We start from the raw sequence: 18,132 nt of genomic DNA, 5'->3' as shown, positions 1-18,132 counted from the left end.
CCACTCTCCTGGGCCATTCCAATGCCTGACAACCCTCTCAGTGACAAAATATATCCTAACATCCATCCTAACCCTCCCCTGGTGCAGCTTCCATCCATTCCCTCTGCTCCTATCCCAGTCAGTCAGGAGCAGAGGCTTTTCCCTCCTCACTCCAACCTCCCTTGAGGCAGCTGAAGAGCCACAATATCTCCTCTCCCCTCCTCTCCTCCAGACTTCCCACAGCCCCAGGAGATGGGACAGATGCCCACAGCTGGGCAGCCCAGGACCTCAGGCAGCAGAGAACCTGATTCAGCTCCCTCTTCCCATCCTCATCAGCTCTCTTCATGCCCCTCATCTATTCCCTCTGCCCCTCTCCGTGTTTCCCTCCCTCTCATTTCCTCTCCTTCCTCTCCCTCAGTCCCAGTCCCTCTCCAGGGTTCCTGGGGATGCTCAGATGGTGCCATCCATGACCAAACCTCTCAGCCCCTCTCCCTGGTGCCGGTTCCTCCTGGAGGGTGACGTGGCTTCAATGCAGGGACACTTCCATTGCTGGGAACACTTCCCCAAACCTCATCCCCGTAACTGCAGGAACAGATTCTGCTCTCAGGGGTGTCTGGGAGGCTGTAGGGCACCATCCCACCCTTGGGGTTCTTTCCCTGTTGGTTTTCTGCCCCCCGCTTCCCTCCTCCTCCCTCAGTTTCCTCCTCAGAGGCTGCCCAGACCCAAACCCACAAAGGAGGTGCAGACTTCTGTGATTAAGCAAGGCTGGGCTGCCTCTCCCCTTCCACTTTCAGCTGCCTCTTCCTCCCCCATCCCCAAGGATCCACCCTGAGGGAAGCAGCAGCCCGAGCCCCACCATGGAGCCCGGCATGAGGGAGCCCCTGGTGAGGAAGCTGAGCCCCTCGTATCGGACCTTCCCCCAGAGCAAGAGGCTGGAAAAGGAATACCTGAGGTAAGGACAGGGCTGGGGCCAGGGGGGAGCTGAGCTGAGACCCCTGTCCCAGAGAGCTGAAGGGGGGAGATGATGGAAGAGGTTATGGGTTGTTCTGAGGTTGGGGTCTCATCCTACACAAGATGAATAGGGCAGTCCTGAGGTGGGGTCTCATCCTACAGGGCTATCTTGAGGTGGGGGTCTCATCCTGCCCAGGGTGTGTGGGGTTGCCCTGAGGACCCCCTGTCCCAGAGCACTGGGCTGTGGGGAGATAGTGGAAGAGGTTTTGGGTTGGCCTGAGGTGGGGGTCTCACCCTACACAAGTTGTATGGGGCTGTCCTGAGGTGGGGGTCTCATCCTGCCCAGGGTGTGTGGTGCAGGATGAGCCCCCTAAGAGAGCTCTGGGTGGGGGGGGTTTCAGACACCTGAGTCCTGGGGGCACAGGGTCCTACTGGGGCACAGGGAAGGCTCAGAAGAAATTCCTGCACTACTCCCCAGGGATGAGCCAGCTGGGTCTGGGGTGCCACCCAGATTCAGCTTCTGCTCTTCTCAGGTTGTTCAACCTGTCAAAATTTGCCCAGCACAGAGGAAACATCAGTGGTGCCAAGGGGACAGGCTCTCAGTGTCACACACTAATGTGTGACAAACCCACCAGCCTGGGACTGTGCAGGGCCATTCCCTGGAAAATCCCTCCGTGGGTGTCACAGGAGCCCCAGGAGAAGCTGCAGAAGCTGTGAGACAGAGCTGGAGCTGCTGCTGGGTGCCATGAATGCACCCAAGGTGTTCTTCTCTCTCCGTCCCTCCCTCAGTAGCCTCCATAACCAGCGGCTCTACCTGGCTGTGTTTGCTGCTGTCCTGGGGAATTTCAGCTTTGGCTTTTCCCTGGTTTACCCCTCGCCCGTCATCCCAGCCCTGGAGCATCACCCCAACCCCGCGCTGCGGCTGGACCAGCACACAGCATCCTGGTTTGGGGTAAGGAGCAGGATTATCCTCATGGATGGGGCATCGGCAGGGGAGGGGGGTGTTTCCCAGCCCCTCCCACATCTCCCCTCTGTGTCTCCCCACAGTCAGTGTTCACCCTGGGGGCAGCAGCAGGGGGGCTCAGCACCATGATGCTCAACGACCGCCTGGGCCGCAAGCTGAGCATCATCGTCTCAGCACTGCCCTTGGCTGCAGGGTATGCACTGCTGGCTGGAGCCCAGGGCCTGGGGATGCTGCTGCTGGGACGTGTGCTGACGGGATATGCTGGGGGGGTGACCTCTGCTGCCATCCCGGTAAGGTGTCCCAGGAGGGGGGTTGTTGGGGAGCTTCACAATGGGAGGGAGGGAGGGAAGGAGGGGATGGAGCTGAGCCCAGGGCATCCCGCTGCTTGTTGGAGGCATCAGCAGAGCTCTGAGGTTGGGGGGGGAGGATGCCCTGGGTCAGTGGGTCTGGCATGGTCAGACCAAGCTGTACCCATAGTGCTGGAGTTCCCTGCCAGCAGAAAAGGGAAGGCAGCTGCTCCATCTCTGTTCCTCTTGGGGGTGATTTCCTTCCGTATTTACCAAACACTGAGCTCCTGTTTCACACTGAGAGGAAGGAGAGAATTGAGTAACCCTGGGGCACACCTTTCCAGTAACGAGAGCCTGAGTGTGTCCTGGAGCACTTCTCCCACTGGGACGTGGAAGATGTCCTACCAGAACCAGCTCCTGCAGCTGGACCCACCAGGTTCACACCCCAAGTGAGCAGTCCAGGGTTCCCAGCAATGGTGCACGAGCAGAGGAGAGTTCTGGCTGGTGGTGGCTCTATACTGCAGCTCTGTTGAGTGCATTTTGTCCCACTCCAGGTCTACATCTCAGAGATCTCCCACCCCAGGGTCAGAGGCATGCTAGGTGCTTGTCCTCAGATGATGGCAGTGCTGGGATCCCTCGTCCTCTATGCACTGGGCAAGTATCTGGGAGCTTTGAGAGCCCAAAGTCCTCAGTGAGAACTGAGGGAAGGGGAGGTTCTTTGGAATAGCAGGCTGATGGATTCCTGCTGCTTCCTCTGGAGAGGATCACCTGTGCTTAGCCCCCAGCTGTGTGTTTGCTCAGAGGGGGGAAACCATAACCCCCCAGACCCAGGGCTGTCACCATGGCCCACAGACCCAGCTCCTCCTGAGGCTTCAGCAGGGCTGAAGGGCAGCACATGATGAACTGCACGGGCACCTCCTGCCAGCACAGGTCCTGGTTCCTGCAGGATCTTGCTGGATCCTTTAGGATTTGGGGGAGCTTGCTGAAATTTCCTCATATTGAACAGCTGAAAACACTTCTTTTCTACCTGCAAAATCTTGGTGGTTTTTTACATTTTTTTTTTTTTTAAATAAATCCTTGGGCTGCTGAAGTGGAGGCAAGGCCAGGACACCCCTCCATGAATGTTCTCTGCTCCTTCCTAACCATGCTGCTCTGGCAGGGCTGGTGCTGGACTGGCGCTGGCTGGCTGTGGCAGGGGAGGTGCCCGTGCTGCTGATGATTCTCCTGCTCTGCTTCATGCCCAACTCCCCCCGGTTCCTGCTCTCCCAGGGGAAGGATGAGGAGGCCCTGAGGTCACTGTGCTGGCTCCGGGGCAAGGACACAGCTTACACCAGGGAGTACGAGCAGATCAAGGACAGTGTGAGGAGGCAGGTGAGAGACAGGGCTCATCTCCTCCAGCCTGGGGGAGGTGGGATCTGAAATTGGCAAAATCCAGCCTCCTTTGGGCAACTCCTGAGCCATCTGCTGGGAGCTGGGGTGGTGCCCAGAGGTGGTGACACCTTTCTTTCTTTTGTTCCTTTCAGAGCCAACGGGTTTCCTGGGCTGAGATCAAGGATCCCTTCATTTACAAGCCCATCCTGATTGCAGTGGGGATGAGGTTCCTGCAGCAGCTCTCCGGTGTCACCTGCATCCTTGTGTACCTCCAGTCAATATTCAAGAAAACATCTGTCATCCTGGTGAGCCCTGGGGTTCAGCCCATCCTCAGACTGCTTTGTCTTCAGTGTTGGCTGCCTAATGCTCCAAGCTCCCTGTGGCTCTAAGACTCCAAATCTGAAGTCTTTTTAAGGCACCTGGTTGGCAGCAATTGCCCTGCAAGAGGCTGGGTGAGGATGGGGGACAGGGCTGGATCCACTGTCCCTCTGCTCTCTTCTGAGCTTGGGAGACTTCTCTAGACTCTTACTACAGGAGAAAAGCTTTGACAGAGTCCAGGGAACACACACAGGACCCTGCCCTTTCTCTGGCTCTCAGCTCAGCTTCCCTGCTTCCTGCTTTTGGTATTGCAGAGACCAGAGTTGGATGCAGCTCTGGTGGGTTTGGTGCGTCTGCTCTCGGTGGCCATCGCTGCTGTGTCCATGGATAAAGCTGGGAGGAAAATCCTTCTCTTTGTGTCAGGTATGTCCCACCCCCACAGCTCTGCTTTTATTCAAGGATTTCCAGGAGCACTGGAAACTTCACCTGTGCAGGACCCAGAAAAGGAGAGTGGGGGGGTTTCTGGTGGTGGCTCAGCTCCTGAGCAGACATTCCCAGGAGCTCAGTCCTTGGCATGGAGGGGATCATTCATCCCTCAGCCCCACTGTGCTGTCACATCTCTCCACAGCTGGTGTCATGTTGGTCTCCAACCTGACCATGGGACTCTATATCCACTTCATGCCAGTTTCTCAGAACAGCACCACTGCCAACAGGACCCTGGTGAGCTCTGCCACCCTTTCTGCTGAGCCCACCAACTACATCACCCTCATCCCCCTCCTGGCAACCATGTTCTTCATAATGGGTAGGTGCTGAGAGCAAGAGCCTGGCACCCACAGCACAGGGCTAGGTACCAGCCTGGGAAGAGGTTTCTCATCCAAGGCAGGGTGATATGGAGCAAGGAGATTTGGGCTTGGGGTTGGAATGCAGGTGTCCCTGGAAGGCCAAGAAAGATGGCATCCAGAGTCACTTTGAGAGCTGGCAGAGCACGAATGGGGGGAGTAATGTCTGGTGGCAGGAAAAAGGCAGGATTGCACAGGGCTTTTCTGCACTCTTAAGCAGGCTTTGAAGCTTCAACAACCTCCTCTCCAACAGGTTATGCCATGGGCTGGGGCCCCATCACTTGGCTGCTGATGTCAGAGATCCTCCCTCTGAAAGCCCGTGGGGTGGCCTCAGGGCTCTGTGTGGTTGTGAGCTGGCTGACAGCCTTCACCCTGACCCAGTTCTTCCTCCGGGTGGTGGTGGGTACTGCCCCAGAAGGGTGTCCAGCAGACAGCTCCTCCAGCCCTCTCTGCACCAGCTCATCTCTGCTTTCTGTCCCCTTGTCCAGGAAGCCTTTGGCCTCGAGGTGCCCTTCTTCTTCTTTGCTGTCATCTGTGCTGGGAACATCTTCTTCACGGGCTGCTGTGTTCCAGAAACCAAAGGCAGGTCCCTGGAACAGATTGAGGCTTTCTTCAGAACTGGCAGGAGGTCGTTCATGGGGTAGGAACTGCACCAGGTCACTGGTCCAGTTCCTCAAGGGCAAGAAAGCAAAACCAGTCGTGTGCTGGAGCTGTCTGTGAGGGCAGTGGGAGAGGAAGGAGCAATGACCACACCATGATTTGGCTGCAGAAGCTGCCAGCTGGAACTTTACCTTCTCTTTGCATCATTCAACACTACCTGCTGCTCTCTGGGCAATCTGTCAGCCCGAGGTATGGGATAAGGTAACCAGCACCAGGCTGGAGATAAAAGATGTCCTGAAAAATGTGGTTAAAGGAACATGCATGTCCTTCACTCAGCAGCCACCCAAGCAGCCCAAGAGCTCCAGGGTTTGGCTGGAACAGAGTTTGTAGCTGTAGCTACAAAGTTCATTATTTTGGCAAAAGTTCATTATGTAGATGTAAGAATAAAATAGTTTTGTCTCCAACTGGAAGATATTGCCTTGATTTCCAGAGAAGGGAGCTGCAGGAGGGTGGGATGGAAGGGGCAGACCAGGACTGTGACAAGGGGACCACAGCAGCCTCCAGCTTCCCAACCAAGTCTCATGTACTTAAAAGACTTTTAAAGAGGCAGAACCAGATGTTTTGTACAAAAAGCTGCCACATTTTATTGCTCTAAAAACACACGGTACACTAAAAGCCTAATGAACAAGACCAAATACAGTTCACAAAGAAAATCCAGGACAAAACAAAGAACAGAAGCAGACAAACATTCAGCTGTAGTGCAAGTGGTTCACTGCAGGACAGACAGAGGAGGTTCTGACAGTACCTGGGATGGGATGGGTCCTCCCCAGCCCAGGGTTTTACTCATCCACAGAGAGGAAGGTGGATGTGTCCCCATCACAGCTGTGTGTGGAGCCTCCACCACTTTGAGATTTCAACTGCATAGTTAGTAGCAAATTACTCCTACCCTTTCCCTGCACATCCTGCAAGATTAAGGTATTCTATTTTTTATCATTTTTTTTAGAGCCTTGCCTTAGGTAAAACACAGCCATAGGAGGTGGTTATGGCTGTGAGGCCCTGCTGAGTATCACATCCAACCTAACACTTCCCAGAAGGGCAGAACAGTAGTGGCTGAGCTGAGAGAGGATTTGCCCAAGCTTTTTTCCAGCCTCCTGACATGCACTTGATACCCTCACGGGCTGGTGGAGCTGTTCCTGTCATCCTGTCCCTGGAACATTCAGCCTGCTGTGACAAGGAAGACTGGGGTAACAGCTTGGCACAGTCCTCAAGATGCTCAGCTACTGTTTTAGATGCCCTGGAGTAGGAGATGACAGAAATCACCTAGGAGAAGATGTGCTTTAGCAGAGGAGTAATTTAAAGCAGCCTGGGACAGAGGAAGAGAGATGGGCCAAAATCAAACCCAGAGAGAAAATCCAGCATTAGATCAAACCTTTGCAGCTGAGACCCATTTCCAGAAAGATGTCCAGCCCTGGCTGGGATATGACTGTTTCTAAGCATGGCCTGATTACAAGAGGTCTCAAGAGCCTCTGCTTTCCACTGACCTTCTGAAGATCAGGATCTCTGGCAGCCCTGTGGCTGAAGCATTCTCTTTCTCACATGGCTATGGACCAGGTCTTGATATCTTCACTGCACTGAAACCCTTCCCTGAAGGCAGTGGATGGTTTGGGGTTTTTTTTCCTGAGGAAAAAATGACAAAGATGAATTGAGGTTCTCAGGGCTCTGCCTAAGGAGGAAATGCCCGAGTCTGAAATGAGGTTGGACTCCTCAGGTCCTGTGAGAACCCCACTGGAGAAGTACTTTCTGATTGACCTCCTTCAACACAGTAAGTATGAGGGGTTTTGCTACAACATTAAGAGTCTGAGAAATCACAGTGGCCCTTTCCAGAGGTAGAATGGTCTTTTTATTCACTGCACACACAAAGAATTGACTGGTGTTACAAAATCAGCTCCTGCCTGGGTAGGCAGCAGAAAGGGAGCTTTTGCTCTTCTCTTCCCCCCCAGGGGACAGTGGAGCTGATGAGCACAAGGGCTGCCAGCTTCATGACTGAAGGGGACAGGGAATTGCTGTACCCTGTGTGTGGGTAAGAACTGCAGAGCTCAGGTGGTGGATGTTGTACCAGGCTATTGCTGAGGGCACAGGAACTGCCACTTCCCTGGTGTCTTCCCACACTTGGTGTCACAACTCACTGCAGTCAATGCATCCCCTGCTCTTGAGTCCCCACAAACAAAACTCCAGTCCCATTGTCTCCCAGGGGGCCTTTCCAAGACCTGGCAAGCAGAACCTCTTCCATAAAGACCCCCTGGATTAGCCATCCAACCTGGATGCTGTCAGCAGGGATTGGGTTGAGTCTGTAGTGTCTCCAGAGCAGGGCTTTTATCTCCATTTATCCATACACAGCTCCCTAATGGGGCCCCTAAACACAACAAATCACCACCACACACTGTGAAGGGGTTAACTACTGTGATGCTACTACTCTAAAGGTCCTTTCTATCTTCCCAAAAGGAGCTCCTTGACCAAATGGAGATGAGAGCATCCTCTAAATGTCACTACAACTCTTCAAAGCCACAGGTGCTGTCACCTTGCCAGCATCTGCAGGGATGGCAGCAACTGGCTTGAGTGCAGCTGCATCACAGAACAGCCAAGAGCTCCCACTCCAGACTCTCATCTGCAGGAGTCAGGACTCTTGGGGCACAGATCTGACAGGCACACAGACACCCAGCTGCTCCCATGTCTCCAAGCACTGTGGCTCGAAGTTCCAAGGCTCCCAGGGCTCCAGCTCAGCCCTTACAGCAGAGTCCCTCAGACTCATTTGCAACAAAAACTTTGAGCTCAGAGCTGAGCTTTGCATCCTGCTGGCAGGGGCAGAGCTGATGGGGATTGTTTCCTTGCCTTGGGCCCTGGCATCACACCCAGCTGCCACAAAACACAGCGTGACAGTGCTGCAGGCACCCAAGGGACCTCTGTCTGTCAGGGGTGCCAAGGGGCAGGGTGGTGATGCCCAGATCCAGGCTGACCTGGAGCAGCATCTGCCTGCACCAGGACTGTCCTGATGCCACAGACTGGCAGCAAGCAAGTGAAGCCAGAGAGGGTCCCACCAGCTCTGTGCTTCACCCTCCAAGCACTACTTTCTGATGGTCTGCTTTGCCTGTCCCCTTCTGTCACTAAAGCTCCTGTGGAACTACTCACAGAGCCAAGCAGTCACTACCAAAGTCATGCTGGCAGCTACGTGCATCAGTCTGCAACAATGCCTCCTACTACAACACTACTTAGCCCCCCCAGCCCCCCAAAACCCAAAGCAGGTGTCCCCTTTGCCAGGCAGGACCCTGCACTTGAACCACCCAGGGACACCAAAGAGCAGAGGCTCTTCCCACCCCACCACCCAGGGGTGCAGGGTGCTCCTCCTCAGCACCCCATCACCAGGCAGGATCCCAGGGGGTCCCCAGGCAGGCTGGGATCCTGTGCCATGCACACTGGGGGCTCTGAAAGGACACAGCCTTTCTTGGGACAAGCTGGATCTGAGCTGACAGTGCCTGATCTGCCCAGCAGACAAACTGGTGTCAGAGCAGCCATGGCTGGGGAAGGGGCTGAGCACAGAGCAGCTTCCCAGGCTCCAGCTGTCAGGGTCTGTGTGTGCAAACACACCCAGGCTGCCTTCCCAGCTGCTGTAAATCCTCACACCTCCCTAAAGAAACACCAGCAGCTCAGTGGCCCCCATCCCCAGGGACAGCCCTGCTCCCACTGCATCCCTGCCCAGCCACCCCTCCAGCACCAGCTCCATCCCATCCATGCCCAGGGACCTCCCGGTGCCACCCAGCAAACAGGAGCAGGCCCTGTGCCCAGAGGAAGGAGCTCTTATGTAGATATTTTCCAACCTGACACTGCTCAGCTGGCAGCCAGCACTCAGCCCCCAGCTGCATTTCTCAGACACAACCCCCCTGAAACTGCAGTGACCCCAAAGGGACCACAAAGTGTTGGTGGCAGCAGGAGCTCAGCTCCCAGGGCAGGGGGAGAAGAGGCTGCAGCCCCCAGGGGTCCCTGCCCAGGGGGTGCAAACCTCCCCCCCAGCAGTCACTGCCCCATCTTCCTCCCCCCTCTCTTCCAGAAGAGGGAGAAAAACAGAAAAACAACTCTGCCAAGCCAGGGACCCAGAGGAAGACAAAGGGGTAGAAAGACAGCACACTTCCTAAAAGTCTGAGAAATGATCTGAAGGCTGAAGTGGGATTCTTCAGCCTCCCAGTTACAGCATCCCTGTGAGTTCCAGCAGCCAGAGCTCTCCCTGGGGCCAGAGACCCCCCCGGGAAATAAGGCAGCTCTTTAAAGGACTGGAAATTTCTTTCCCCTATGTCCAGAGAAAATAAATCCCATCAAAATACTTAAATAACTAGAAATAAACTATTGCTCTTTTTTTTTTTCTAGTCCAAATTAAAAGGGATCATGGAAAATTAAATAAATTAAAACTCCCATAAGAAATCAGGATGTGAAGGGGGAGGGATCTGGACTCAGTGAGCAGTTTTGTTCTGCATGATACAAAGCAAACAGAAAATAGGGTGCAAGAACCACTGATGGAGCCTGGAATAAAGAGGCAAGACACCCCAGAGATCCCCACCAAAATGGTGCAGACCCCTCTGTGTTTGTGCAGGAAGACTATGCCACCTGCCCATACAAAACCAGACCAGAAATGCTGCAAAAAGCAAATAAGCACAAAGAAAAGTTCTGTACCAGACAGAACCAAAGGGCCTGGCACAGAGGGATGGGTCGTGAGAGCAGGAGTGGATGCAGGGAGTGAGAGAGAACAAAGTCCCAGGCTCATGAGAGGGGGATGCTCTTGCACATCAGCAACCCTTACACCAGCAAAAACATCCCTCTTGGCTCAAGCAATAGTACCTTTTCCAGCTGAGGTAAAGCAAACCTCATTTCCCTTCTTTCCTATTAGAAGAAAGAAGTTTAAGAGAAGTCCCCTTATTAAGACAAAGTAATTAATTCTTATAATTCAAGTAAATTGCAGTGTCACTGCCTGCAGCTGAGGCCAGAGGAAGGGGGGACTGTGCTTTGTAGGTATCAGGACCTCCCCCAGCTCCTCTGGCAGCTCCTTTATTGTCTTTATACGTTTATTTTTTTTTTGCTAGAATCCTTTCCCATGCAGCAGTGCCTCTGACACCTGCTCTAACTGGACCCACATGAAAACACAATCCATGGGACAAGACAAAGCTTAAGCCCATCCCCATGTATTGTTAAGCCCTGGATTAGTGTGTGCCACCTGGGAAGGGCCACACCAGAGTGGTGCTGAAAAGCACATAACCTGGACTGGCAGCTGAGCCCCAGCAGCTCCCCGGCTGCCACTTCAGCTCTGTCCCTCCTCACCCCATCAGCAGAGCAGCTCCCAAAGGAGCACTGCACCCTCACTTCACTGCCAGGCATCACTCCAGATAGAAGGATACCCACCCAGGCTGGTGACACAGCACCCAAAGAGCCAGCACCTCTGGAGAAAAGGAAAATAAATAAGTAAATAAATACAAATTTAAAAAGAAAATAGCAGGGGATCAATGAGAGATCAATGCACTGAGGTCTGGCTGCTGGTGTGAGAGGAGGGCAGAGCTGGCTCAGCCCCTGAGATTTCCTTCACTTGCTGCAGTGTCCAGGGAACTCGGGGTGTGAGAGGGGGGTGAGCAGGCAGAGGGAAGGGCAGAGGGGATTTCTGTATCTTCACCAGCGTCTCAGTGTCCAGGAGAGGTGACCCTGAGCTCAAGTGCTTCAGATTGCCTGTCCCTCCGTGTCCCCTGTGAGCTTCTCTTCATCCATTTGCTTCTGCTGCTGCTGCTGGTGGATCCGGGCATAGGAGATGGCATCTCCCCTGCAGAGAGAAGGGACAGGGTGGGGATGTCACCTCCAGGTGGGCACAGCACCTGGCACAGAGGTCTGCCAACTGGGTTCTCATCCTAGGGATGCCAGGAGTGAAATGAGACTTTCTGGCCCTCTCCAACCCCCCCCCAAAGCTGCTCAGCACCCCCAGAGCTGAGCCCCTCCATCCAACAGCTGCAGAAAGAGAGCTGGGACCCTGCCTGGGAATTCATCCTCCAGGAATTACAGAAATGATAACAGACTGGCCAGAAGACACACACTTTGGAATGCCACCACAAAAAGTGGTCAAATGGGCTGAAGAAGCCCCAGCATCCAACCAGCTACCAGAGAATGAGAAATGATCTTTTCAGGGATGGATTCTGCCCTCTGGGAGCTGGAAAGCTGCTGTATGGAATCCTACATGCCTAGGTGCAAAACCAGATGAAGGAGATGGTGAATCCAGTCAGTTTGCAGAGGTCAAAGCCATCCAGTTGGCTTTGGACATTGCTGAACAAGATGTTCATCAGAACCAAGCAGTGGCCTTGGTTCTGCAGAACATTCTCCAGCAGTACCTATAACCATGGAGTGTTGATCAGCCCTAGGAGCAGACACTGACTGAGAAACTGACTGTTAATTTCAGCAAGTGCAGCTATTTACAAGAGACCTAGCTGAAAGCAAAACAACAAGACAGAAAATGATCTTTATCCTGGCCCAACCAGGACAGACCCAGAGGACAACCCAGGCTGAGCTCCCAAGGGAAAACTCGGAGCTTCAGCAGACCCTGGGACCTTCCCTCTTGGGGCTTCGAGACGAAGCAAGGCACAGGCTGAGGGAGAGAGGTGAGGGGGGGGTGAGGGTTGGGGGTCCCCCTTCCCCAGGCTGTCAGCTCTCTCTTACTTCTTGCCAAGGGCTGCCATGCCATAGAGCACCCCGGTGGCAAAGGCGGCGGCGTTTCCAAAGAGCGTGGTCAGCGTCAGGCTGAGCAGGACAGGGAACGCGGCCATGCTGGAAGAGAGGAGAGGACACCCTCGAATCCAGCCCTGGGGATGCTCTTCCCCCCCAGAACACGCATCCCGAGGTGATCCTGGGGATGGCTTCACCACCCCCGGGAGGCTCCTCACCTGCAGTAGAAGGCAGCTTTCTGCCAGGGCCGCAGCTTCTCCGCCCGCGCTGAGACGGCGTTGGCGAACTTGATGAACTGGCAGCAGAAAGGGACCTCACACAGGAACAGGATGAAGGCATTGAGCCTCCAGACAGAGCAAACCAGAGTTAATCCTGCCCGTCTGGATCAGAGTAAGGGTTGGCACTGCCCCCACCCCCCATCCCCAAGTCCTAAGCCCAATTTCTCCCATGCTCCCAAGTCCAGGAAGATGGGAGCGGTGGGGATGGAGCCCACCGTGTTCCCTCCTCCTTCTTGGTAATGCCCAAACCCAGGTGTCTCCAACTTATTTTGGATCAGGGTGTCCCAGTATTTACCTAATAAAGGAGTAGGGAAAGGGGTAGGGAGAGAAGAATAACAAACACAATGAGCCCAGCATCTCAACCTGCCCAAAGGAGCAAGGTCCTGCAGAGCCTGGGGGACACCTCACTCATGTCCATGCCCAAGAGAGGCAGCTCTGCCCCTTGCCTCGTGGTGTCTCAGTACCCAAACCTCCCTCCAGACAGGCAAAAAAGAAAAGAAACTCTGCTCACATCATCCACACGCCAGCTGCAATGTTCAGGGGGTTGATGGTGACACAGTTCCAGAGACCAGCAACTGCACAGGCTGGAAAGCAAAGAGAATCCCACAGAATCAGAGAATGGTTTAGGTTGGAAAAACCTAAAACATCAAAGCTCATCCAGTCCAACCTTTGACCAACACCATAACCTAACTACTAAACCATGTCCTTAAGGACCAGGTCCCAATGCCTTTTAAAGACCTGCCCAGTGCACAACTGCTCCTCAGGTGCAGAAACAAGAGACCATTTGCTTTTAAATGGGGTCCCTTATGTGACACCCTGGCTTTTATTTGCAAAGGAATTACTGCTTTGTCCTGGGATGAACAAAGAAATCCCATCAGGGTCCCACCTCTGAGCAACACAGGGAAAGATCAGCAAAACCAGGACCTGCACCACTAAGGCACATGGGTGATATGATAAAGAAAGAAATGATAGATAAACCCAAGGTGAGCCCTGTCTCTGCCACACACTGCTGGTTGTGCACGAAGGATGGACAGAAAAAAAACAAGTTTGGGTCTCCACTAAGCAGAGACGGAACCAGCTGGAGAATGCAGAGCCCAAAACAGGCCCAGCACTCCTGAGCCTGTAACACAAGGAGAGGAAGCAGGCAGAGTGCCCAAGCCCGGCTCCATGCAGCCCTGTCCTGCCTCATTAAACTTGCAGAGCATGCCTGGTACCTGATCTGCTCCTTTCCCTCCCCAGATACCTGCAGGATGCTGCTGAGCCAGGAACCTGAGCCCAGGCAGCCAGACAGAGCTGAGTCCACAGCAAACACCCCCCTGCAAACCTCCTGCTGAAATCATAGAGCCCTTCAACACATAAGGGATTTTTTTGCAACATATTAAAGAGCAGCAGAGTCCATCTCTGAGGGTGAGACCACTAGGATGGGGTGTTTGAGATGTCTGCTTGTGTTTTGCTAAGGGCTGGGAGCAGTCCTGACCTTCAAAAGCCAGAGTGCACAGGTCTGCAAGGTTCCTTTTAAGCTGTCACTGCTGAATCCTCAAAGTTCCCTTAAAACTCATTCTCCCTATTTAGCAGCCTGGAAAACAGAGCTGCAGGACTGTGATCAGATTTATCTAAGGTCAGCCCACGTGCATGTGGCCTCCTGGTTTTAGGAAACACCCAAAGAAGGTTCTTTTTGAAGCCTCCTTAGGACGATTCCACAGGACCCAAAATCTTTTGAAGGATCCTGCAAGAACAAGGTCAACCAACAGAGGAGAAATGCCAGAGGTCCTGTTCACATCCACACTCCAAGGGTGCTTTTCATGCTCCCATCACAGAGGGACCAGCATCAGTGTCACCACACTGAGGGGGAAACTGAGGCACTGGGGGGGAAACTGAGGCCCTGAGGGATGATCTGCTCCCAGCCATACACATCAACATCTGGAGCTCTGGAAAAGCCCCAGCCAGTGGGACTGCTGGGAGCAGTGGTCACCTTGGAGAGCAGGGCATGACCTGAGGGTTCCAGCTTCTCTCTGGGACCAGCAGCCCCTTGGAGGCTGAGGGGAAGCACCAGAAGCTTTTGATGCTCCCACCCAGAAATCCCCCTTCTGAAAACAACATGAAGAGGCTTTCAGGCACTTGATAATTAGAACAAGAAATAGCCAAGAAACACAGGCAGGGCTGGGGCAGAACCCTGCCTGCTTTAACAGCACTGCAGAGTGGAGAAGTCCAAGAAGTTCACAGAACCACAAAACTCATCTCAAGCAACAAACAAGCCTGGGGAAGCAAAATTATATTTTTTGCAGCAGTTTTTTGTACTTTTTTTTTTTTTTTTTTTTTTTTTTTTAAATCTAGCCAACCAGGGGTTGTTTTTTTAGGGTTCTGGTTTGGTTTTGTCCTCCAACAGCCCAAAACAACCCTAAGCATCCCTGCAGGAGTCACAGCTGAGCAACCAGCCTGGCTGCCAACAGACTAATGACCCAGCAAGCCTAAGCTGAGCAAGTCCCTACGTCAGCATGAGCAGCAAGCAGGGGGAAAGGAGTCAAAGGTTTCTGATCACAGGAACACTGCCCTGGGTGGTGGCTGCCAGCAGCCACAGAGCCATCGATTTTATGACCTTCATCTCCTTTGCAGAGCAGCACATCCCCCAGCAGCCCAGGGCACATCCTTGTCCCACGGGGACAGGAGCAGCTCCTGCCCTCAGTAGCCAAAAAGGTGATGTGGCTGCCAGAGACTTCTCTTTAAAATGCAGATAATGCTCGATGGCATGTAAGCTATGGGAAGCAGTTCTGCCATTTGTTTGACTGCTGTCCCATCCCGAATCCCTGGGGAAGCAGAAAGAATTAAAACAGCTAAAATGAGGGGGGGGGGGGAGGACAGCACCCCCCACAAAGGCTCCATTCATTTCAAGCAGCTGGTCACTGTCCTCAACACAAGCCTATTTTTGCTCCTAGAGCATTTTACAAAAGCCACAGACTCTCCTTGTCTTTTAACAAACAGGAACACAAGGGACAGAAGTCACTTGGCCAAGGTCACCAAGCCTGCCAGGAACTCATCCCAACCCTTGTTTGTCTTGTTCCTGCTCCAGGCCCTGGATTACAGCAAGTTGTGAGCTGCAGGTGTTAGCATGAGGTAGACATTATCTGTCACAGTCTCACCTCCACTAAAAGTTTCTCTTCCTTCCTGTAGGGAATTTTTCCTTCTGTATGAAATAACCCAGTCCTGCAGCAGGACCACAACCCAGCTGCTGAAAATCCTTATAAATGAGTTCTGCCCTTTCATAGCAAGCTCTGAAAATAGTAGCAAACTCCCACCTTGCTGTTTTATTACTCATCCCCTCTTTTCCAAACTGGCCCCCCCTTAACAAGGTGATGCTGAAGCAGCAGCATTAGGAAAAAGGCCACTTCCAGCAGAGGGTACTGATGGGTTCCCTCCTCTCACAGCCCCCATTTCCTTGCTCATAAGAGGAATTTGTCTCATGCTGCTTGAAGAACCTCATGAAGGGAGACTGCCAAGGGCTGCAGAGCAAGCTGACTCCCCAGATCATCCCCAATCCTGTTCAGAGCCTGATGCTTCTTCCAAAAGTTTCTTCTCCCAGAATGAAAAACTTAAAACTCTGGGCTTTCCTTTAAAAACAATCATGAGTTCTCAGAGCTGTGAATAAAAGTTTGGGAAACTAATCCAAATGTAATTCAGCTGCTTTGAAACGTGAAGACAGAGAAAAAATATAGCCTGAAAGATTTGCAAGGCTTTCATCAGCTGCTCCAGCACGAGGTGGGCGATGCCACCCACTTGGCCCAACACCCGTGGTTCTCCAACTCTTCACCCTCCATCTGCATCCCCCCCGAGCTCTGCACGGGCCAAGGCCACATAAGGAGTGCCAAAACTCTGGATATGGCCCCAGCCCGTGGGAAAGACACTGCTCCCCAGCCCCCTCCCTGGGACACATCCCAGCTGGTCCCGTGGCCGTCTGCTGGGACCAGCAGTGCAGGGGCCTCATGCAGAGCACAGCCAGGCCAGGACGTTTTCCCCTTTCAGAGCAGTCCTACCAAATCTTTTCACACCTCCAGGATTTCAGCACCTAAGACATAAAACAATGAGAGCAGCATATGTTTTACCAGCCTGGCCAAAAAGGGCTGGGACCAGACTGCCCAACCCTACCACGGTCTGCAAGGTTGGCTGCAAAAATACCAGGAGTTTGTGCAGTCAAATCCTGAGGCAAGAAAGAGGCATGGGAAGGGGGCAGGGAGAGAGAAGGACCAGATGAAATGCTACAGCCAAGGGAATAAATCAAGGCTGACTGCACTGGCTGAGAAACACTCCTGTTTTACCAGAAGTTATGGACCTGAAGCAGAAGAAATTCTCCATCCTGTGCTCTGCAGATCAGACTAAGCGGTCATAACAGTCCCTCCTGCTTTTAGGAGCTATTAATCTCCCCACAGAACGTAACAAAACAGCACTACAGGACAGGCTGATTTCTGGCACAGTTGTGAAGTTTTTTTCCCTGGGAAAACTGTTTTCAGCAGCAGGTAATTCAGAGCATGGCCAACTCACTTTGTTGTACTCCGGGTCCCTTCTGTCTGCTCAAGGCTAAACCCCTTAAAAAGACACAACACAACCTTAAAACAAAACAAAACAAAAAACCATAGCCAGGCCCTCTGTGAGCAACAACAGGAGTAACAGGAATACTCCAACATTCAGGATGGGAAAAGAAAATAAGTTGCAGGAATATGCAAATACTTGACAGTCAAACGGAGTGAACCAAAACCTGTGGCCCATCTTCAAGTCCTGAACCTGCCTCTGGTGCTGGCAGGACTTGCTTTATCTGCCCAGAGGAGCAGGGGCCGGGCTGCAGCTCCCACCCCCTCCAGCGGGTGCTGCAGCTGAGGAGAAACCCGAGGACTTGCAGATCCCCCCCCGAGGAGGTCCCTTCTCCAAAGTTCCAAGTTCCCCCCCATCCCCCGTGTGCCAGCTCACCCCACCCCACCTGGGGCATGTCCACAACTCCTCCCTCTGCCCAAAGCACAGCAAAACTGACACAACCCTGGGGTCCCGTGGCACAGCCCCCCCTGCACCGAGGTGACCCTAAGCAGAGGTCAGCGGAAACCCGAGGCATGCAGGAGAGGGAAGCCCTGGCTGCAAGGGAAGGGGATACTTACACATGCCCCCGATGAGCCCGGCAATCCTGCAGAGCCACCTGTACCACCAGCTCATCCCATCATCTGCCGCTGCCTCGGGGGCTGCTGCTCGGAACTGCTCATCCTGCGAGCTCATGGCACCCCCGCTCCCGGGGGGTCAGGGGGAAGCCCCCCGCTCCCCACCCGCTCCCCAGCACGGCGGGACGGGGACTCCCACCCTCTGACACCCCACCTTGCACTCCCTTCTCCCTTCCAGCCAGCCCCTAAGCCCAGCCCTGCCGGGTCTCTCCCTGTACCCCCATAGGGCTGACAATGGAGCTCTCCCTGCCCGCAGCGCCGGTGCCAGCGGCCGTGGGAGCTGCCTCCACGTCTGTGCCTGAGTAATGCATTGTGGGTCCCCTCCTCCAGCAGGCAGGGCTTTGATGTCACTTCTCATCAGCAGCCGGGTGGGCAGAGCCCGTTCCGTGTCCCCGTTCCGTGTCCCCGTTCAGCAGCGGCCGAGCAGGCAGGGACAGCGGGACAGGGTCGGGGCTGCGCGGGGGTCCCCGGGCTGCGGCAGCTGGGATGCTGCTACCCGGGACGGCTCCTGACTGCCCAGAAGACAAGGAAACGGCGTTTTTTGCATTAAAATGAATTAAAAATTTGAATTAAAAAATTTAATTAATTAATTTAAAAATGAACTAAAAA

General features: G+C 53.7%; 2 protein-coding genes across 5 annotated transcripts; one reads left to right on the top strand and one right to left on the bottom strand.

Moving 5' to 3' along the window:
• The first annotated feature begins 655 nt into the window (after window positions 1-655).
• On the top strand, window positions 656-5,767 carry SLC2A6 (solute carrier family 2 member 6). 3 transcript variants are annotated; one of them, XM_030461267.1, is made up of 10 exons: window positions 656-931; window positions 1,723-1,882; window positions 1,978-2,184; window positions 2,736-2,835; window positions 3,341-3,552; window positions 3,705-3,857; window positions 4,185-4,293; window positions 4,499-4,672; window positions 4,963-5,108; window positions 5,198-5,767. In XM_030461267.1, exons 1-10 carry the CDS (start codon window positions 837-839, stop codon window positions 5,351-5,353), a joined length of 1,512 nt encoding a protein of 503 aa, XP_030317127.1. In that variant the 5' UTR covers window positions 656-836; the 3' UTR covers window positions 5,354-5,767. The 3 variants fall into 3 exon arrangements, with proteins under 3 accessions (XP_030317127.1, XP_008495525.1, XP_030317128.1); XM_008497303.2 differs by having other exon boundaries at window positions 1,720-1,882; XM_030461268.1 differs by lacking the exon at window positions 1,978-2,184 and having other exon boundaries at window positions 1,720-1,882.
• Window positions 5,768-6,318: 551 nt separating this feature from the next.
• On the bottom strand, window positions 6,319-17,823 carry CACFD1 (calcium channel flower domain containing 1). 2 transcript variants are annotated; one of them, XR_003988257.1, is made up of 6 exons: window positions 17,467-17,812; window positions 12,840-12,912; window positions 12,269-12,394; window positions 12,045-12,152; window positions 6,851-11,160; window positions 6,319-6,603 (listed from the first exon to the last, which is right to left on the bottom strand). XR_003988257.1 is itself a non-coding variant. In XM_008497269.2 (5 exons), exons 1-5 carry the CDS (start codon window positions 17,579-17,581, stop codon window positions 11,061-11,063), a joined length of 522 nt encoding a protein of 173 aa, XP_008495491.2. In that variant the 5' UTR covers window positions 17,582-17,823; the 3' UTR covers window positions 6,319-11,060. The 2 variants fall into 2 exon arrangements, 1 of the variants encoding a protein (XP_008495491.2); XM_008497269.2 differs by having other exon boundaries at window positions 6,319-11,160; window positions 17,467-17,823.
• Window positions 17,824-18,132: the final 309 nt, after the last annotated feature.

This window comes from Calypte anna, chromosome 17 (assembly GCF_003957555.1).
Source record: "Calypte anna isolate BGI_N300 chromosome 17, bCalAnn1_v1.p, whole genome shotgun sequence".
Classification (NCBI taxonomy): Eukaryota; Metazoa; Chordata; class Aves; order Apodiformes; family Trochilidae; genus Calypte; species Calypte anna.
Note: the sequence above shows the minus strand (reverse complement) of the source record. Positions and strands in the feature narration are given on the sequence as shown.